Raw genomic sequence first — 15,997 nt, 5'->3', positions numbered from 1 at the left:
ACGGGTTCCATGGTAGGGCACCTGGGCTTTGTCCACTAAGTTACAAGCTGAGCATTCTACCCAGCACTAACCATTGACATCAGCTCAAAGACTCAGGGTCAACCCATCAAGGCCGCGGGAGAGGGGGTGGCAGAACAGGAGTCACAAGTAGACACTCTACGGTGCTCTGAATTAGTTTTTCTTCTTCACAAGAAAGTTGTTTTTGTGGGGGAGGGAGAATGGTAATGTGGGGTTTGGGTTTGCTGTTTTGTAGCTCAGTTCTCTGTTATTCTCTTCCACCCAGTTTCAGGGTCTAGCTCCAATTTGCCTTAACCTTGCTCCCTCCTCGCCCATAAGTGGAGCCCCTAAGACTGATTTGTTGGCCATTCACACAGGAGGCAGGTGGACTCAGTATTCCCTGCGTGCCAGGTGAGGAGACGTGAGGGGAGTGTGGGTGTGTGTGAATGCATGTGTGCACATGTGTATACACGTGCATGCAGGCAGGCATGACAGGTATGTGCACTGTTTGTGGTTTATACATTGCATGTGTGCAAGCACATGTTTGCTCACATGTGTGCAAGTGTGTGCATGCAAGCAGATGTATGTTTGCGTGTGTGCATATATGTATGCACGCATGTGTTTGCAAGTGCTTCTACACACGTGTGTGTTTGAGCACATGTATGCATGTGTGTGAGCTTGTGTGTGGTCTGCTGGGAACAGGAAGGGAGGTTGGAACGAGTCAAGGACCATGTGTAGTTTCTCTGTGTACCCTGCAGTGACCCACCTCCTCCCTGTTCCTTCTGGTTCAGTTGGCCTAAGAGTGATTCTAGGGCAACCTCTAAGAGTAAGAAGAAAGAAATCGAAAGAGGAGGGTAGGCACAGTGGTTTTGGGAGCCATTTATTTACAGCTTTGCTGTGTCATCCTGAGCATCTTGCTGCATCAGTGATTCAATCCCAATCAGAAGAGATGGCCACGGCGTGGCTGAGGGTGTGTGTGTGTGTGTTTGTGTGTGTGTGTGTGTTTTAAGGAAGATTCCTGTCACCTGCTCCAGCTGGACCTCCCCTCCGGGGCTTCCCGCTCTTGGGGCTATCCACAGCTTCAGGTGGGACTGAGGCACGGTTGGGTTAGGTGTTTAAAGTCCAGGCCTGGGCCTTGGGCTTCCTGAGCAGGGGAGGGGTGGGGAGGAGCCTCAGCGCTGGCTTTCTTTGCAGAGGGGCTGGCTCAGGAGGCCTGTGAGTCAAGAGGGATGTATCCGCCAGCCCAGGGAGCTCCGCTAACTTCCTAGCACCCACACACCTGTACTGTGGCTGAGGGGTGGAAGAGGAGTGTGAAGGAGGTGGATTTATTTCCAATGCTCTGCTTCCTAGGAGGCCAAGGAGGGGATTGGGCAGAGTATTGTTATTGTGGGACTGACAGGCACCAACAGGGTCACTCCCCACCCACCACCTGATCCCTGGCAGCACAAAAGGATGCTGGATCCAGAACCCCTGAGTTATAGGTCTGGCTTGGCTACTTATTATTTTGTGACCCTGGATCAACCACTTCCACTCTCTGGGACTCAGTGTCCTCCAGAGTCAATGAGAGGACTGGGTCAGGGGATTGCCAAGGCTCCTCCCAGCTGTGACATTTAAGGGACAAGAACACCGTTCCCTTGGGGAGCCCAAGATCAGATGGTGATGGTTCTGGGTTAGAGGCAATAGTTCTGCTGGATTTTCTGAGCTTAACCTCCCCCAACACTGCCACCCTGGTGTGTTCAAGAGGACTGGGGAAAGACTGGCTGCTGGGGGCAACATCAAGCCAAGACTGTGGTCTCAGCAGAAGTCACAGGATGGGAGGGGAGACAGCCAGGTGGTGGCAGGTCTGTGAGAAAGCAGGGGTAGAGTTTCCCTGGGACCCAAAGTGGCTCTGTCCGCACACCCCTGCCACCGCCCCCTGGCGCAGGAGGCCTGACCCCTGGGAATTGTGTGCTCCCTGAGCTACACGTGCCCTGCTCACTGTCTGTGCCTTTGAAACACTTCTGTGCTATTGGTGATGGGGCTTGAGAGTACGTCTGCTTATCAGATTGCAGGCCTCAGGGACAGAAGAAATGGGCTGGCCCTGACTGGTGGCCTGTGAGTCAGGAGAAGGTGACACTGCTTGGGGTGGAAGGTCAAGGAATGCCTACGCGGTGCCCGGCTCTGTGCCGCCTCCTGTGTGTGATGCCATTTAGCTCTACGGGAAGCCTGCAGGGAACTGTCAGTCTCCTTTTATCTTTTCTTTTTTTTTTTTTTTTTTTTTTTTTTGAGACAGTTTTGCACTTGTGGCCCAGGCTGGAGTGCAATGGCGTGATATTGGCTCACCACAACCTCTGCCTCCCAGGTTCAAGCGATTCTCCTGCCTCACCCTCCCTAGTAGCTGGGATTACAGGCATGTGCCACCATACCCGGCTAATTTTATATTTTTTTAGTAGAGACGGGGTTTCTCCACGTTGGTCAGGCTGGTCTCGAACTCCTGACCTCAGGTGATCCGCCCACCTCGGCCTCCCAAAGTGCTGGGATTACAGGCATGAACTACCGCGCCTGGCCTCCTTTTTTCAGATGAGTGTAGAAAGGCTTAGTGTCACTAAGAAAACTGCCTGAGGTCACCCACCTAAGTAAGTGTAAGGGGCCAGTTTCAATGTCTGGTTGAACCCTATAGAAGGATAGGGGTGGACAAGAGAGTGGAGGGACAGAACGTGGAGGTGAAGAAGCAGGAAACCAACTCCCGGGGGCAAGCCTCACCCGATGTGCACCTCGGCAGAGGGTCTGCGGGTCACACGAGACTCCAGCAGATGTTGTCTGTGTTTTTCTCACTTTTTATTTTTAAAAATCCCTCACGATCTCCGAATTTACATTTCTTCCGTAAGGAGAACCTCTCTGTTTATGAGAAATCAACCAGTTTCCTGGAGATATAATCAGTTTAGTCAATTTGTGCTTAAAGCACAAGAAACTCCAATAAAACCCTTAACATATGGACCTCCAGATTTGCCAAAACATCACTTAGAGTTTTACATGTATGTTCCATAAGGATTTGCCGTGCAATGCCGTTAATGTTCTTCTGAGGCATTTAGCTGTTATTCCGTGATTAAATGTGGCTTTAGCATGGTTTAGGACCATATGTCACACATATCTGATGATATTTTTTCCAGCGTTACTAGGCAGTGTGGAAATGCACCTGCCATCATGCTGGACCCCAGACAGGTAAACCCACTGGCCCAGGGTTCTCTCTTACCTGGAAGTGGAATATCCCGGCATAACCAGGGCCAAAGCTTTGGTCCTGGGGGATGACTCTGGCCAGCGCTTTTTGATTAAGCGTAAGGGAGGCGATGGCGGCTAATAGCCAGCAGTCTCCTGCAAAATGAAAGCCATAAATCACAATTTTCATTGCTATTTCACAGCAAATAGGAAAACTCTGTGTCAGAAGGGGATGTGGGGAGTTTCAGATGTGGTCACATCTTTTCTACCTGTTTAAAAACAGGCAGGACACCAGCAAATACCTCTCTCCTCCCCTTCTGCCTCCCTTGCCTGCTCTTCTCTTGCCCATCTATCATAAACAGCTGTTGCCTTCTTGGCACTGTTATAGGACATGCTTACTTGGGTTTCAGACATATGGCTGCCTGATGCATCAGCTCTGTGAATTCCAGCAACTCCCTTTCCAGAGGACCAAGGCTGCATACATCAGTGTCAGCATGGGCTGGGCGAGCAGACATTTCACAGCTGCCACCCAAGTGGTTCGGCAGTACTTGGGAGGGTGGTTAGAAATCGCCCTGCAGCCCCAACCCAGACTCAGCTTAATTACAGATAATGGTATCTCCATGGTGGCTCCATTTGCTTTAAATTACCTTGCATTTTCAAGATTTATTGACTGACCTACTGAACTTCCCAGCTGTGTCTTCATGTTAACACACATCTGGAGGAAAACTAAAAGTGAAGTCAAACATCAAACACGATTTTATCTGTGCTATCTGTGCTGTTCCAGACTCCTGGATGCATTCCTTTGCCCACACTGAGCATGGGCTGTGTCTGGTGTGTGCCTCACAGTGTCTCAGATGCTGCCTGTGTAAGCAGATAGCTGGGAGGATCCATTTATCCGAATCAGCTTTATCCAGATTCATTTGTTTTCAGTAGACAACATCAACGTCATCGGAACCTAAGAGCCCATCACACTCAGCTTGGCAGTTTCTGAGTTCACATTTCTGGAAAGCACCATATACCATTGGGCTTGGGACATTGTAATATGGCCCTTTCTGGCTGTTTTACACAGGCAAGAGAGACTTGCCAGGGCCAGACATCGGGAAAGCTACTTCCAAATCGTCCTGGTTCTGGCTTTCTGAGAGGTGTCACCAGCAGAGTACAAGCCACCCCCAGCCTTAGCTGGGGCACAGAAGGATTGGTTTCTAATGCATCTGCTGGTCTTTGGGAGCCTCGGGTCAGCTTTGGGAGATGCCACTAGGAAGTGACATGGCTGGAGCCTGCAGGATCATTTGTTCAGCAAACTTTACGAAGTGCCTCTAGGGTGGCAGACCTTGTGCCATGCAGAAGATACAAAGATAAGGAGAGACTTGGTGTCTGCTTTCAGCTTCAGGGTGGCCAGGCCAGCAGGAGTATAATAGAGCTGACCTTTCCCAGCTCTCCTCCAAGTTTCAACTTTGCCCAGTTGAGGAAAATGAGTGTTTCCTGGCCTGAGAACTGAACACCTCACGTGTATTCAGCCAGAAATGCCCTGAGCTTTTGGTGGGGAGATTGAGAAGCCAAAACAAGATTGCTTTTCTCTCTCTCAGGCCTGGGCAGATGGATGGGGCTGGCAACCCAGCTGTGCCTGGGAGAAGTGCCCTCTGTGGGTCAGCGTGTTGCTCGGCTGTCTGGGTGGTGCAGAGCAGAGGGCACTATGGGAGGAGCAAGCTGGAGTAAAGTAGCACCATCTCGGCTCACTGCAGGGGAGAACGCTGTGCCTCTTGGGTTCTCAGGGACCCCATACTGCAGTTGCTCTCCTGATCCAGCAACCCAACCTCCCTCTCACCATGCCCCATCCCCTCACACTCACCCAACTCTGCCCCCACCCCCACCCCCCGCAGATAACAGCATGCCTTCATGCTGTTCTAGGTGTGTTCTAGTTGTGTTTTTTTGTTTTTTTTTGTTTTTTTTTTTGATAGAGATGTGGTCTTGCTATGTTGCCCAGGCTAGTCTAAAACTCCTGGGCTCAAGAGATCTTCCCACCTCCCCCTCCCAAATTGCTGGGATTACAGGTGTGAGCACTCTACAGGACCAGATGTTCTAGTTCTTACTGTGGGTGGCAACAGATCATGGCTGTTCATCTTCTTGTTATTCTTTATAACACATATATGCCATGCACAGTAATTTGGTGTAGTAAAAGTGTTACAAAATAATCTTTAGAATCAACCATCCACTAAGGTAAAATATAAGGTTGTAAATCCAAATATATGTTTATGCCAATGTCACAAACCAAAACTTTGAAAAACAAAGGGGCCAGTAGAATGATTTCCTATTGGATAGCAATGGAGGACTACGGGGTCGAGGGGAAGGGAGGCAGAGGAGGAGGGGGAGAGGTGGGCAGCGGCAGGGAGGATCTCCTGGAGAAGGACCACCTGAATGTAAACCTTTTGAAAAGTCTACATTGTATCTAGAATATGGCATACATGGGGGATTGGTTCCAGGACCCCTGTGTATACCAAAATCTGTGCATACTCAAGTCCCACAGTAAGCCCTGTGGAATCTGCCTACACCAAGTCAGCCCTCTGTATGTGTGGGTTTCAAATCCTGGAATGTATATTTTCTCCCTCCCTCCCTCCCTCCCTTCCTTCCTTCCTTCCTTCCTCCCTTCCTTTCCTCCATCCCTCCCTCCCTCCCTTCCTCCCTCTCTCCCTTCCTTCCTTCCTTCCTTCCTTCCTTCCTTCCTTCCTCCCTCCCTCCCTCCCTTCCTTCCTTCCTCCCTTCCTTTCCTTCCTCCCTCCCTCCCTCCCTTCCTCCCTCTCTCCCTTCCTTCTTTCCTTCTTTTCCTTTTTGTTTGTTTGAGACAGTGTCTTACTCTGTTGTCCAGGCTGGAGTCCAGTGGCATGATCTCAGCTCACTGCAGCCTCAACTTCCCAGGCTCAAGCAATCCTCCCATCTCAGCCTACCAAGTAGCTGGAACTATGGTCATGCACCACCAAGCCTGGCTAATTTTTCAATTTTAAATTTTAGTAGAGACGAGGCCTCACTATGCTGCCTGGACTGGTCTTGAACTCCTCGGCTCAGGCGATACTCCTGCCTTGGCCTCCCAAGGTGCTGGGATTACAAGTGTGAGCCATCACACTCAGACTGGAATATGGTATTTTCTGTCTGTGTTTGGTTGAAAAAAATCCACTTAGAAGTGGTCCTGCACAGTTCAAACTCATGTTGTTAAATGGTCAACTGTAATTCTGTCTATCATCCATCATCTATCTATACCCATCCATTCATGTATTTACCCACCTACCTTCCTATCATTATTTACTACCATCTACCTATTATTATTATATATTTATTTTGTATGGTCTATCAGTCAATCAATCAACCTGTCAACCTATTTATCTATCTAATTATGCATCCATTTTCTACCTATCATCTATTACTTATTATCTATGTTTCTATCTATCTATCCATCTGCTTCTCTCTCTCTCTCTTTCTCAATTGTCTCTCTGTCTAGTTAATTAACTAACATCAGTCTAGGTTTGTGACTTTGGATCTTGTGTTTAGGGTAACTTAGTTGCTCAGCATGGAGGTTCCAGCATGGCCTTTCTTAACCAATAGACCACGGTGACAAACTCAGCTAGAAACAAGTCAGGGTCTGCACAAGTTTGCAGTGGTTTGTTCTCTCGGCTGATTTCACTGGTATTTTTTAAAAGAAAGTCTCTCGCTCTCTCACTCTCTCTGTCTTTCACAGCTAGAATAAAGGTAAACCCAGCTCAGTTGAATTAAATCCTAAAATGCAGGACCCAATTTGAGTGACTTGAGGAGCACTCAGGTTCATTGCAGGAGGGAGACTGGATTGCTGGGGAGCGGCTCCCCAGGGTGTGTATAATGGTTAGCAGCAAGGGCTCTGCTGCTGGAATGTCTGGATTCAAATCCTGATTGCCTGTCTACCACCTCTGTGACCTTGGACAAGTTACTTAGCCTTCCTCAGCCTCCGTTTCCTCGTCTGTGACGTTAGGAGGGTGGGTTGGGAAGATGGAATGAGGCAATGTGTGCTGGGGAGAGTACCTCGCAGGTGACTGAGTTCATGTGTGCAGGTGTTAGCGACTGTGGTGGTGTAGGAGAGCCTGACCAATGCTGCTGGGTGCCACTCTCCTCTGTAAACTCTGGGGCTGTGAACCCCACATCACAGGCACGTCTGACTCTAGAGGAACAGGGGTGCAGGGGCTTGAAGCCACTGGACTCCATTCAGAGGGAGCGAGGAAGCAGAGGCCGAAGCAGTGTTGTTCCCCCAACCCCGCGCCTTGGGGTCCTCGGGGACCCCGTGCTGCAGTTGCTCGCCTGTCCCAGCGACTCAACCTCCCTCTTGCCATGCTCCATCCACTCACACTCACCCAGCTCTCCCTGGCAGATATCAGTCCTGGTGGCCCCTCCAAGAATGAATTCCGGGTTTTTCACGATTTCCTGGAGGGATGAGAGTGTTATTAGGCTGAGGCCTGCCATGCTGCAAGCCACCATGAAAGGGTGGGCTCAGGGTCTCTCTGCTTTCTTGGGGCAGAGGGCTTTCCCTGTGCTTGATTCTTTTCCCTGACGAGGGCCACGTGGATGTAAAAGGCTGCCACCTCTCTATGCTCTGGACAAGCCTGGGCTCATCTTTGGTAAATCTCCTCCTGCACCGGGGAGAGGTCCTGCCTCCTGAGCCGCACTCAGCACCAACCTCTGGCCAGAGAGACACAGGCCACACCCCGCCACAAAGCGGGACATCAGCCACACACTGAGGATTCCTGTGCTCACTCAGGCGCTGGGCTAGGAGTCCAGGGCTACCCCACCTGTGAGCTCTGTGACCTCTGTGGGCTTCAACGAGCTGAGTGATGCATGCACCACAGGCTGGGGCCTTGGACTAAACATACTCCCTACCCACCCAGCTTCTCCATTTCTTTCTTTATATAATCCTTCCCCCACAAAGTGGATTCCAAATATATGTAGATTTAGAGACAGACTCTTGCTGTGTCCCCCAGGCTGGAGTGCAGTGACATGATCATAGCTCACTACAGCCTTGACCTTCTGGGCTCAAGCAATCCTCCCACCTCAGCCTCCCAAGTAACTGGGACTACAGACATGGGTCACCACGCCCAGCTAATTTTTAATTTTTGTGTGTGTGTGTGGAGATGAGGGTCTTGCTATGTTGCCCACGCTGGTCTCAAACTCCTGGCCTCAAGTGATCCTCCCGCCTTGGATTCCCAAGGTATTGAGGTTACAGACACATGCCACCCTGCTCTGTGTTTCTTTCTTTCTTTTTTTTTTTTTTTTTGAGACGGAGTCTTGCTCTGTCCCCCAGGCTGGAGTGCAGTGGCGCAATCTCGGCTCACTGCAAGCTCTGCCTCCCGGGTTCACGCCATTCTCCTGCCTCAGCCTCCTGAGTAGCTGGGACTACAGGTGCCCGCCAACACGCCCGGCTAATTTTTTGTATTTTTAGTAGAGACGGGGTTTCACCGTGTTAGCCAGGATGGTCTCGATCTCCTGACCTCGTGATCCGCCCACCTCGGCCTCCCAAAGTGCTGGGATTACAGGCTCTGTGTTTCTTTTTTTAGATATGCGCTTAGGTAAAATTTCATGTATCTATACCATATAAAGACAGATATGCACGCATCTCTCATATGGTTTCACCAAAGTGCATTATACATATATATTATTCTATATTACACATAAGCACATACACTGTGTATTAATCTAATCATTAATACATATTAATATATACATATACAATATGGAGGGGTATTTATAAAACATGAACAAAAAAGTATAGAAAGCAATCTTATGAAATGCATATATTCTTCCACTCTTTGAGTTGCTGAGCTCCATTCCTGACACTGGACGACAGCAAAGGCAGAGGGAAAGCCCCTGCCCTGGTGGAGCTGCCCTGGACGCGGAGGGCGGTGCTTGCGGAAGCCCCGCCCCTTCCCAGCCTCCTGCCCCGCCCCTTCCCCAGCCAGCCTCAGGCCTGGCCTCACCCACGGCGCCCACTGTGCCTGCAGCTGCCATCACCTCCCAGAAGCTGTTGTTTCGTTCAGGAGAGTTTTGCAAATTGCATTTGAGGAAGAGACAAACCATAAACCAGGAGAGAAAAGAGCGAGGATGGAGAGGGAAAGGGTGGGATGGGGCAAGGCTAGCTACAGCAGTCAGCAGGGGAGGCGTCTCTGGGGCAAGCAGAGGTGCAGAGACCTAAACAAAGGGAGGGAGGGAGGAAGCCGGGCCGCTCCCACGAGAGGAAACAGCCAGTCCTGTGGCAGCGAGGCACGTTCTGGCTCACCCTGCAGGGGTGGTGAGTTAACTGGGCCGGGGCCTGCAGAGGAGTGAAGGATTTTTCCCACCTCTTCCCACTTTTCCAGGCACCAGGACTGAGGAGGGGCCTGGGCTGGAGGTGGAAGGTTCCAGCAGTGTCTGGGCGGACGCCGTGTGGGGAGCTCAAGCTGCACCGCCTTCCCCGAGAGGCCTCTGCTTTGAATTGTCTTCCTCAGGCTTCTCAGCACCCTGCTTCTCCTCTCATCTTGTGTCCCAAAGAATCAAAGGCAGGACAGAGATTTCTTTGAAGTCAAGGGGATTATCAGGACCAAGAGCAGAAGCTTCAAGTGCTGGTGCTCTCTCTGCATTCCCCAGGATGTGACAACCTGGAGGAGTGACAGACACCAGGGGCGCCTGCCCAGGGAGAGCTATGTGCGGCATTAGTGTCTAAAATATTCAAGAAAGCTTGGCCAGGAGAACTTCTGAAGAACACGGGGTGTTTTTAGATGCACCAAAACCCCAGGCCTGGCAGAGGTAAGGACCTCCCAAATGCTGGCCTCTCCTCTGCCAGGTGTCACACGTCTTTGCATTCCCACCCCCAGCTCCAGGTAGCTTTGGTGCCATTTCATTAAATGACTCTGATCTCCATGGTGGCTGGAAAGGGAGTGAAGGTGGGGGGCAGCTGCTCAGTTCTGGGGTCCTGGCTTGCCTGTGTGGACCCCTCTTATCTGTAGGAGGCACACTGCTGTTCTTCCTCCTCCACCTTGGCTAGCGCAGGAGTTTGCAGGTGGCTCTGAGCTGAGCCCAGGACAATGCAAACCAGGACCATGTTAGTGGGCCTCGATAGAGTACCAGGAATAGCCTGTCCCTCTCAGCAGTGGGGCTCAGGGTTGGCCATTTAACTTCTCACGGCTACATCCTCATCTGTCGCCAGCTTAGACATTCTGGGCTTGTGGCAGAATGTGCCTGCCCGAAAGGAGACCCAGGAGTCCCCCAAGCCCTCCCTGTCTTGATTGCCCAGCCCCTGCCAGGGGATAGCCATGGCAAGCAATGCCCCCACTGCCAATGCTACTCACTCCTCAAGTGGACATAAAATGTACTCCAAAAGCCACAGATCCCTGCCCAGCAGGCTGTGCTAGCTCCTGGGGCAAGGCTGTTCCCGGATGCCCCCCTCCTTCCCATCCTCCCTGCCCCTCCCCTCCCCCAGCCTTCTGCAGGCCTGGCCCCCCCAACTGTACCAACTGTGCCTGCAGCTGCCACCGCCTCCCAGCTCCTGTCTTGCAATTGGTTGTTTTGTTCAGGAGAGGTCTGTTTTTGTTTTTGTTTTAAACCAAATCGCACCCAACGGGGAGAAAAATACAAAAGGAGAAAACTCAGACACTCTCTCCAAGTAAACACAAATTAGCCATCGGGTATAAACTGGGGAGGTGTCTGGATGTGTGACCGACTCCTCTGTGGGTCAGTGTTTCTGGGAATTGGTGTGCACACGTGCCAGTCACAGGGGGTACTGCGGACGCATGTATGGAAGGGGCAGCTAGGCCGTGGGCCTGGGTTAGATGCCTGGGAGTGGTGTGTGTGCTCACGGCCCACATGCCCACGTGTGCAAGGTGCCTGTGACTTGCCTTGTTGTGTGTGCCCAGGTGTGGTACATGTGTGTGCCTGTGCATGCTCCACATGTATGCTGGTTGCATGTGCACTTGGGAGCATTGTCTACGCGTGAGTGTCCTGCATGTGCGTGTCGATCCTGGATGTACATTTGTTCCTGTGAAATGTTGTTTGGGAGGCCATGAGGAAGGGGTTACCTGAAGCTACAGTGCTGCGATAGGACGATCAGAGGTGTCTCAATTGCAGGGGTCTTGACAAACCTGAAGTGAACCTAGACTGCTGCCTGGAGATACCTGAAAATCCGAGGGATGTAAGCAGACCCCTCCCCCTTCCCCTCCCCTCCCCCACCCCACAGCTCTACCACCAGGTGGTTTTCCTGGAGCACTAAGGGCCAAGCACCCTGGAATGTTTGCTTTCAGGGACTGTTCTGTTTACCTTGTACATCAGACACAGGCTTTCCTCTACTAAGCAGTGAGTAATTTACAAAGGGAAAAGCCACCTTTCTCTCTTTCTTTTCTTTTCTTTCTTTCTTTCTCTTTGTTTCCTTTCTTTTTCTTTTTTTCTTTTCCTTTTCTTCTCCCTTTCTTTTTTCTCTCTTTCTTCTTTCTCTTTCTCTCCTTCCTTCCTTCTTTCCTTCCTTCCTCCCTTCCTCCCCTCCTCCCTTCCTTCCCTTCCTTTCTCTCTTCCTCTCCTTCTCTCTTTTTCTCTTTCTTTCTCTCTTTTTCATTCATTCTTTCTTTCACATGGCCTTCCAGTGAAGAAAAGCCACATTTCTAGCAAGGTCTGGAGATGCCAGATGCTGCTGTTCGTAGCTGTGTGCCGATCCCTGTCATGTGCCCAGCACTATGGAGGCCGTGGGGTCTCTGGGGCTGTCCCAGAACAACTGACAACCCCTCCTGGGGGTCAGGGGAGCAGCACAAGGAACAGCAAGCTCACCGTGTAGGAGAGGCCGTGGTCACATGCCACGCTGTGCACAGGTCTGCCATGGGGGTTGTTCACATGGGCTAGAGGGGTGTGGGCACTTTCGGGGAGGTGTCCTGGATTTACACTGAGAATTGGGGGAGGAATTGCCTGGCCAAAAATAGATGGGTACAGGCAGACAAGGAGGGCTGGACTACATGGTGGCTGCTCCCCATCAGGCTGGGAGACCCCACCTGATACTCCCTCCTCCTCTTTCTGTGCACCCACTTCCACTCAGGTACGCAGCCCCTTGCATGAGACCTGGGGGTGATCTCACCTTCTCTCCAGGTTGAGCCTATCACCCTCTCTGCCTCCCAGCCCCTCCCAACCAGTTCCCTGAGTCACCCTCAGTGCACTTCTTGCCCCGGGATCCCTTGAGGGCAAACCTGGCTGTCCACTGCCCTCCGATGTCCCCTTGGCTTTGTGCTCTGCCCACCCTCCCCAAGCACAGCTGTGTTTGACAAGAAGGTGGTGCTGGGGAGGAGGGCTGCCCAGCCCCACAGTCCCACGGGTTGCCGAGATGTGCACCGCGTAACGCTGAGTCCCACTGCAAACGATGCCCAAGCCACAGAGGTCTGCAGGGAACCTGGCAACGCTTGTGATTTCCCTATGGCCCGCTACCCCCCAAACCCCTGCGACTCTATGCTGCAAAAAGAGTCTCCATGCTCATCCTCAGCCCTTTTGCTCCTGATTTTACAGCAATCTGTACGATATGACGCAAAGCCCCTAACTCCCTTAAATAAGAAACAGATAGGGGTGCGGGAATGAGGACCAGACCAAAGGGACAATCTCAGTTGCAGACAGAGGAAAAGGCAGAACAGATTCCGAAAATGAGTCTGTGAGAACGACAGCAACACGGTAGACCTGGGTTAAGATCAATAAAGGGTCTGCTCTGGGTGGAGACAGTGGGATGAGGAAGGGACAGAGGGCTGGTACAGGGGCATGGGCTGGGTGGCAGGTCGGGGTGCATCTTGGCAGGGGCTTGTGTGTATCAAGTGCCCTGGCCTGTGGATGAAGGCCTCACCCAGCGTTTGGGGCAAAGCCAGAGGAGATAATACTAAGGAAGACAGCCCCTTGGAGGTGAGATCTGGGACTCTAGAGTTGCTGGGCAGGCCTTGGTGGCCCTGGTCCCAGGAGGGGAGACTTCTGAAGGGGGAGACAAAGATGCCCTCCATCCTGGTTTGTGTGTCCAGCTTTTATCTTGGAGAATTCTAACTTTGACAAAAAGTAGGTGAGTTGTAGAGTACAAATTACACTTTAAACTAGGTGACGTCAATACAGACTGCAAGGATGGGGGCCCTCCTGGAGTCAGGAGATGATGGCGTTAGGTTACAATGACAGCAGTAGAAATAACGAGGACCGGCACTGATTCTTTACACACCAGGCTCTTTGCTAAGTGCTCTACTCATGGTAACGCAGCTGACCCTCATAAGTTGCGTTATTGTCCCCATTTTAAGGAAGAGAAATAGTGCTTCCAACCTTTTCATATCAAGTGCCTGTAGAGAACATGAGCATTTGTACGACACCCTGGATCAAACAGAAGGAGCCGCTGCTTCCAGCCAGGGGCTCTGTTCACCGGGGGCCCAGGAAATCAATTTCTCTGTAACTCTATTTCCCAGGGCTCCTGACATCACCTGCAGAGAAATCTCTGCCCACAGTTCAAGATGCACCCACAGCCTGCAGCCTGGGCAGCGGCCCACGCGCCCATTTGTTCGTGCACTGAGGCTGGAAATAAGCCCAGAGAGACCTAACGGTCGTGGGCGGTGCCCCTCAGAGGTCACTCTTTTATATCTTGTAACTTCTGCTTTTTTATTTTGGAAATGTCCTTTTTCTTACTTAGCAGAGCATGACCTACTAATCCTGTCTGTAAAGTGCAACCCCACATGATCTGCCAGTGCCCTGACCTCACACTGCAATTGGCCGTATGCAGAGAACCAAAAACAATCACAGCGTGGCTTTGGTGAGGAAGGTGCCTGGGAGCTTTCACCCCAACTCCGATAGGGCCACTGAATGCTCACTGTGATTTCCCCATGAACATGGCACCTTGTGGGATCAATTACCTGGCAGGTGAAGATCAAGGCACCTGTGTGCCTATGCTTGCAGTCACCACCCCCCCACATACACGCATATGCATATCCACATACGTGTGCACACAGTCACACACATGCACATAGTCAAATTCCTACACACACAAGTGCATGCACACACATACACCCCACACTGCCTACTGCAGGAAACAGCAATAAAACCCTTACCACTTTGGAAACAGCCACTTAGGTTCACTTTGGCCCTGCCCCTGAAGAGCCCAGAGGTTTTGTGAATGTGCATTAAAAAAATTATTTTTTAATCATCAACATTATTTTAATGTTGGAAGATAGTGAGGAGGTAGTTATGGTGAGTCCTTTGCTACTTATATGTAAGATGAGACTCAGAGCTAATAATCATCGTAATGATGATAATGATAGTATCAGTAATAATAATAATGTGACAATAGCTGTAACGTACTGGAAACCTGTGTGCTAGACATTGGCCTGCGTTAGTCATTATTGTTCCCATTTTACAGGCGAGGAGACTGAGGCTCAGGGAAGTTAAGTGATATGACTATATGCATTAGACAAATTGTCAGGATAAGATGCACACTCAGGATCTCACTTGTAGGACCAGCATCCCTTGTACTGCCCCTCCTTGCCCAAAAGCAACCTGACCCCACAGGAGCCACTCCCAGGCCCGTACCCACCAGGAGGGAATGGAAGCCAGCCCAGCTGGCGCCGGGTCAGAGGTAGAGCCCTGACTAATCCAGCACCGCAAATATTGACATGGCGTCCCAGGCACAAGCTAGCACCACTTGGGACCCAGTGACCAGCTGGTGCCTCTTCGGATGACATCTCCAGACTGTCAGAGGTGGGGCACTGTTCACCCTGATCTCTGGGAATGGGGGGTGCATGGTTCTGGGGAGAAGATTCCTGCTTCCCTTGTATTCCATCTGTCACCCAGTTGCTGAGACCTTGCTGAGCCAAACATCCATCCACACTGAGCACCCTCCGCTCTGGGCCAGAAGCCACAGAACACTGTACATACGTGATCTCAGTGTTACCACACACAGGGTGGGGGCCTGTCCTTGTGGATAAGGTTTTGATTCATGCCTATCACCTGCTGACAAGAGCCGCTCTGACTCCAGGTCCTCAGCCTCGGTGGGAGTCAGAGAGCTTGGGGCAGGGGAGGGGGTACAGCCAGATGCCCCGAGTCCCCACCGCAGAGCATCCCAGGCCTGTACATCATTTTCTGCCTCCAAACTGCAAAGCTTTCCACGGTAGACTGGGATGATGCACCTCAGTTGCACTGAGCATAGCCAGCCCCTCCCCAGCAACCCCGTTTCCACTTCCTGCGCGGGCTGCTGAGCCTCGGCGTCATCTGTGCTCCTTCCCCTGCTCGCCCCACTCACCCCTGGTCGTTTCCACACGAAGGGGATCTGCGGCCTCTCGCTGTAGAACAGGGAGGAATTGCTGGCTGGGAAGTCTGCATCCTCAAACAGGGTGCCTCTCTGCAGACACTCCTGCCTCATTTGCTCAAAGCTCTGGCCTGAGGAGTGGGTGGTCCGGGCGTCTTTGGGAACCGGGTGTGCCTGGGGCCCTGCGGCCCGGTAGAGGTAAGGCATGGCTGCTCCCTGGAAGGCTGGCTTGGGCCTGGCAGTGGATGGAAAAGAAAGTGAAGAAGCGAGCTGTGTGCGCCGGTCAAGAAGGAACAGCTTAGAAGGCCACTGGGCTGAGTGGCCCTCACCTCCTCCTATTTTCTGGGCACCTCCCTGTTAGACTGAGATGGGACACACCCTGATGGAAAACAGCAGAGACAGCCCTCTGCCCACTCTGCACTCCTGCAGACTCAGAGGCAGCTCTGGGGCCTGGCATATTCCACTCAGAGGTGGCACCTCTGCTTAGTGCACTCAGGGGGCCCAGTGGGAGAGAGAGGATTGCTTCAGAAGGAA

The 15,997-nt window shown here is 51.7% G+C and overlaps 1 protein-coding gene across 3 annotated transcripts in view; it reads right to left on the bottom strand.

The window, feature by feature from the left end:
* The window catches only part of CAPN9 (calpain 9), a 55,129-nt gene extending 39,350 nt beyond the window's left edge, over window positions 1-15,779 (bottom strand). For 2 of the 3 annotated variants that reach the window (XM_055234522.2, XM_055234523.2), the window contains exons 1-3: window positions 15,458-15,779; window positions 7,563-7,632; window positions 3,230-3,348 (exon numbers count right to left, since the gene is read on the bottom strand). In XM_055234522.2, coding sequence (XP_055090497.1) covers window positions 3,230-3,348; window positions 7,563-7,632; window positions 15,458-15,670 — 402 coding nt within the window. In that variant the 5' untranslated portion in view covers window positions 15,671-15,779. The remainder of the gene's footprint in view (window positions 1-3,229; window positions 3,349-7,562; window positions 7,633-15,457) is intronic. The other variant, XM_055234524.2, reaches the window with a different exon arrangement.
* Window positions 15,780-15,997: the final 218 nt, after the last annotated feature.

This window comes from Symphalangus syndactylus, chromosome 19, assembly GCF_028878055.3.
Source record: "Symphalangus syndactylus isolate Jambi chromosome 19, NHGRI_mSymSyn1-v2.1_pri, whole genome shotgun sequence".
Classification (NCBI taxonomy): domain Eukaryota; kingdom Metazoa; phylum Chordata; class Mammalia; order Primates; family Hylobatidae; genus Symphalangus; species Symphalangus syndactylus.
Note: the sequence above shows the minus strand (reverse complement) of the source record. Positions and strands in the feature narration are given on the sequence as shown.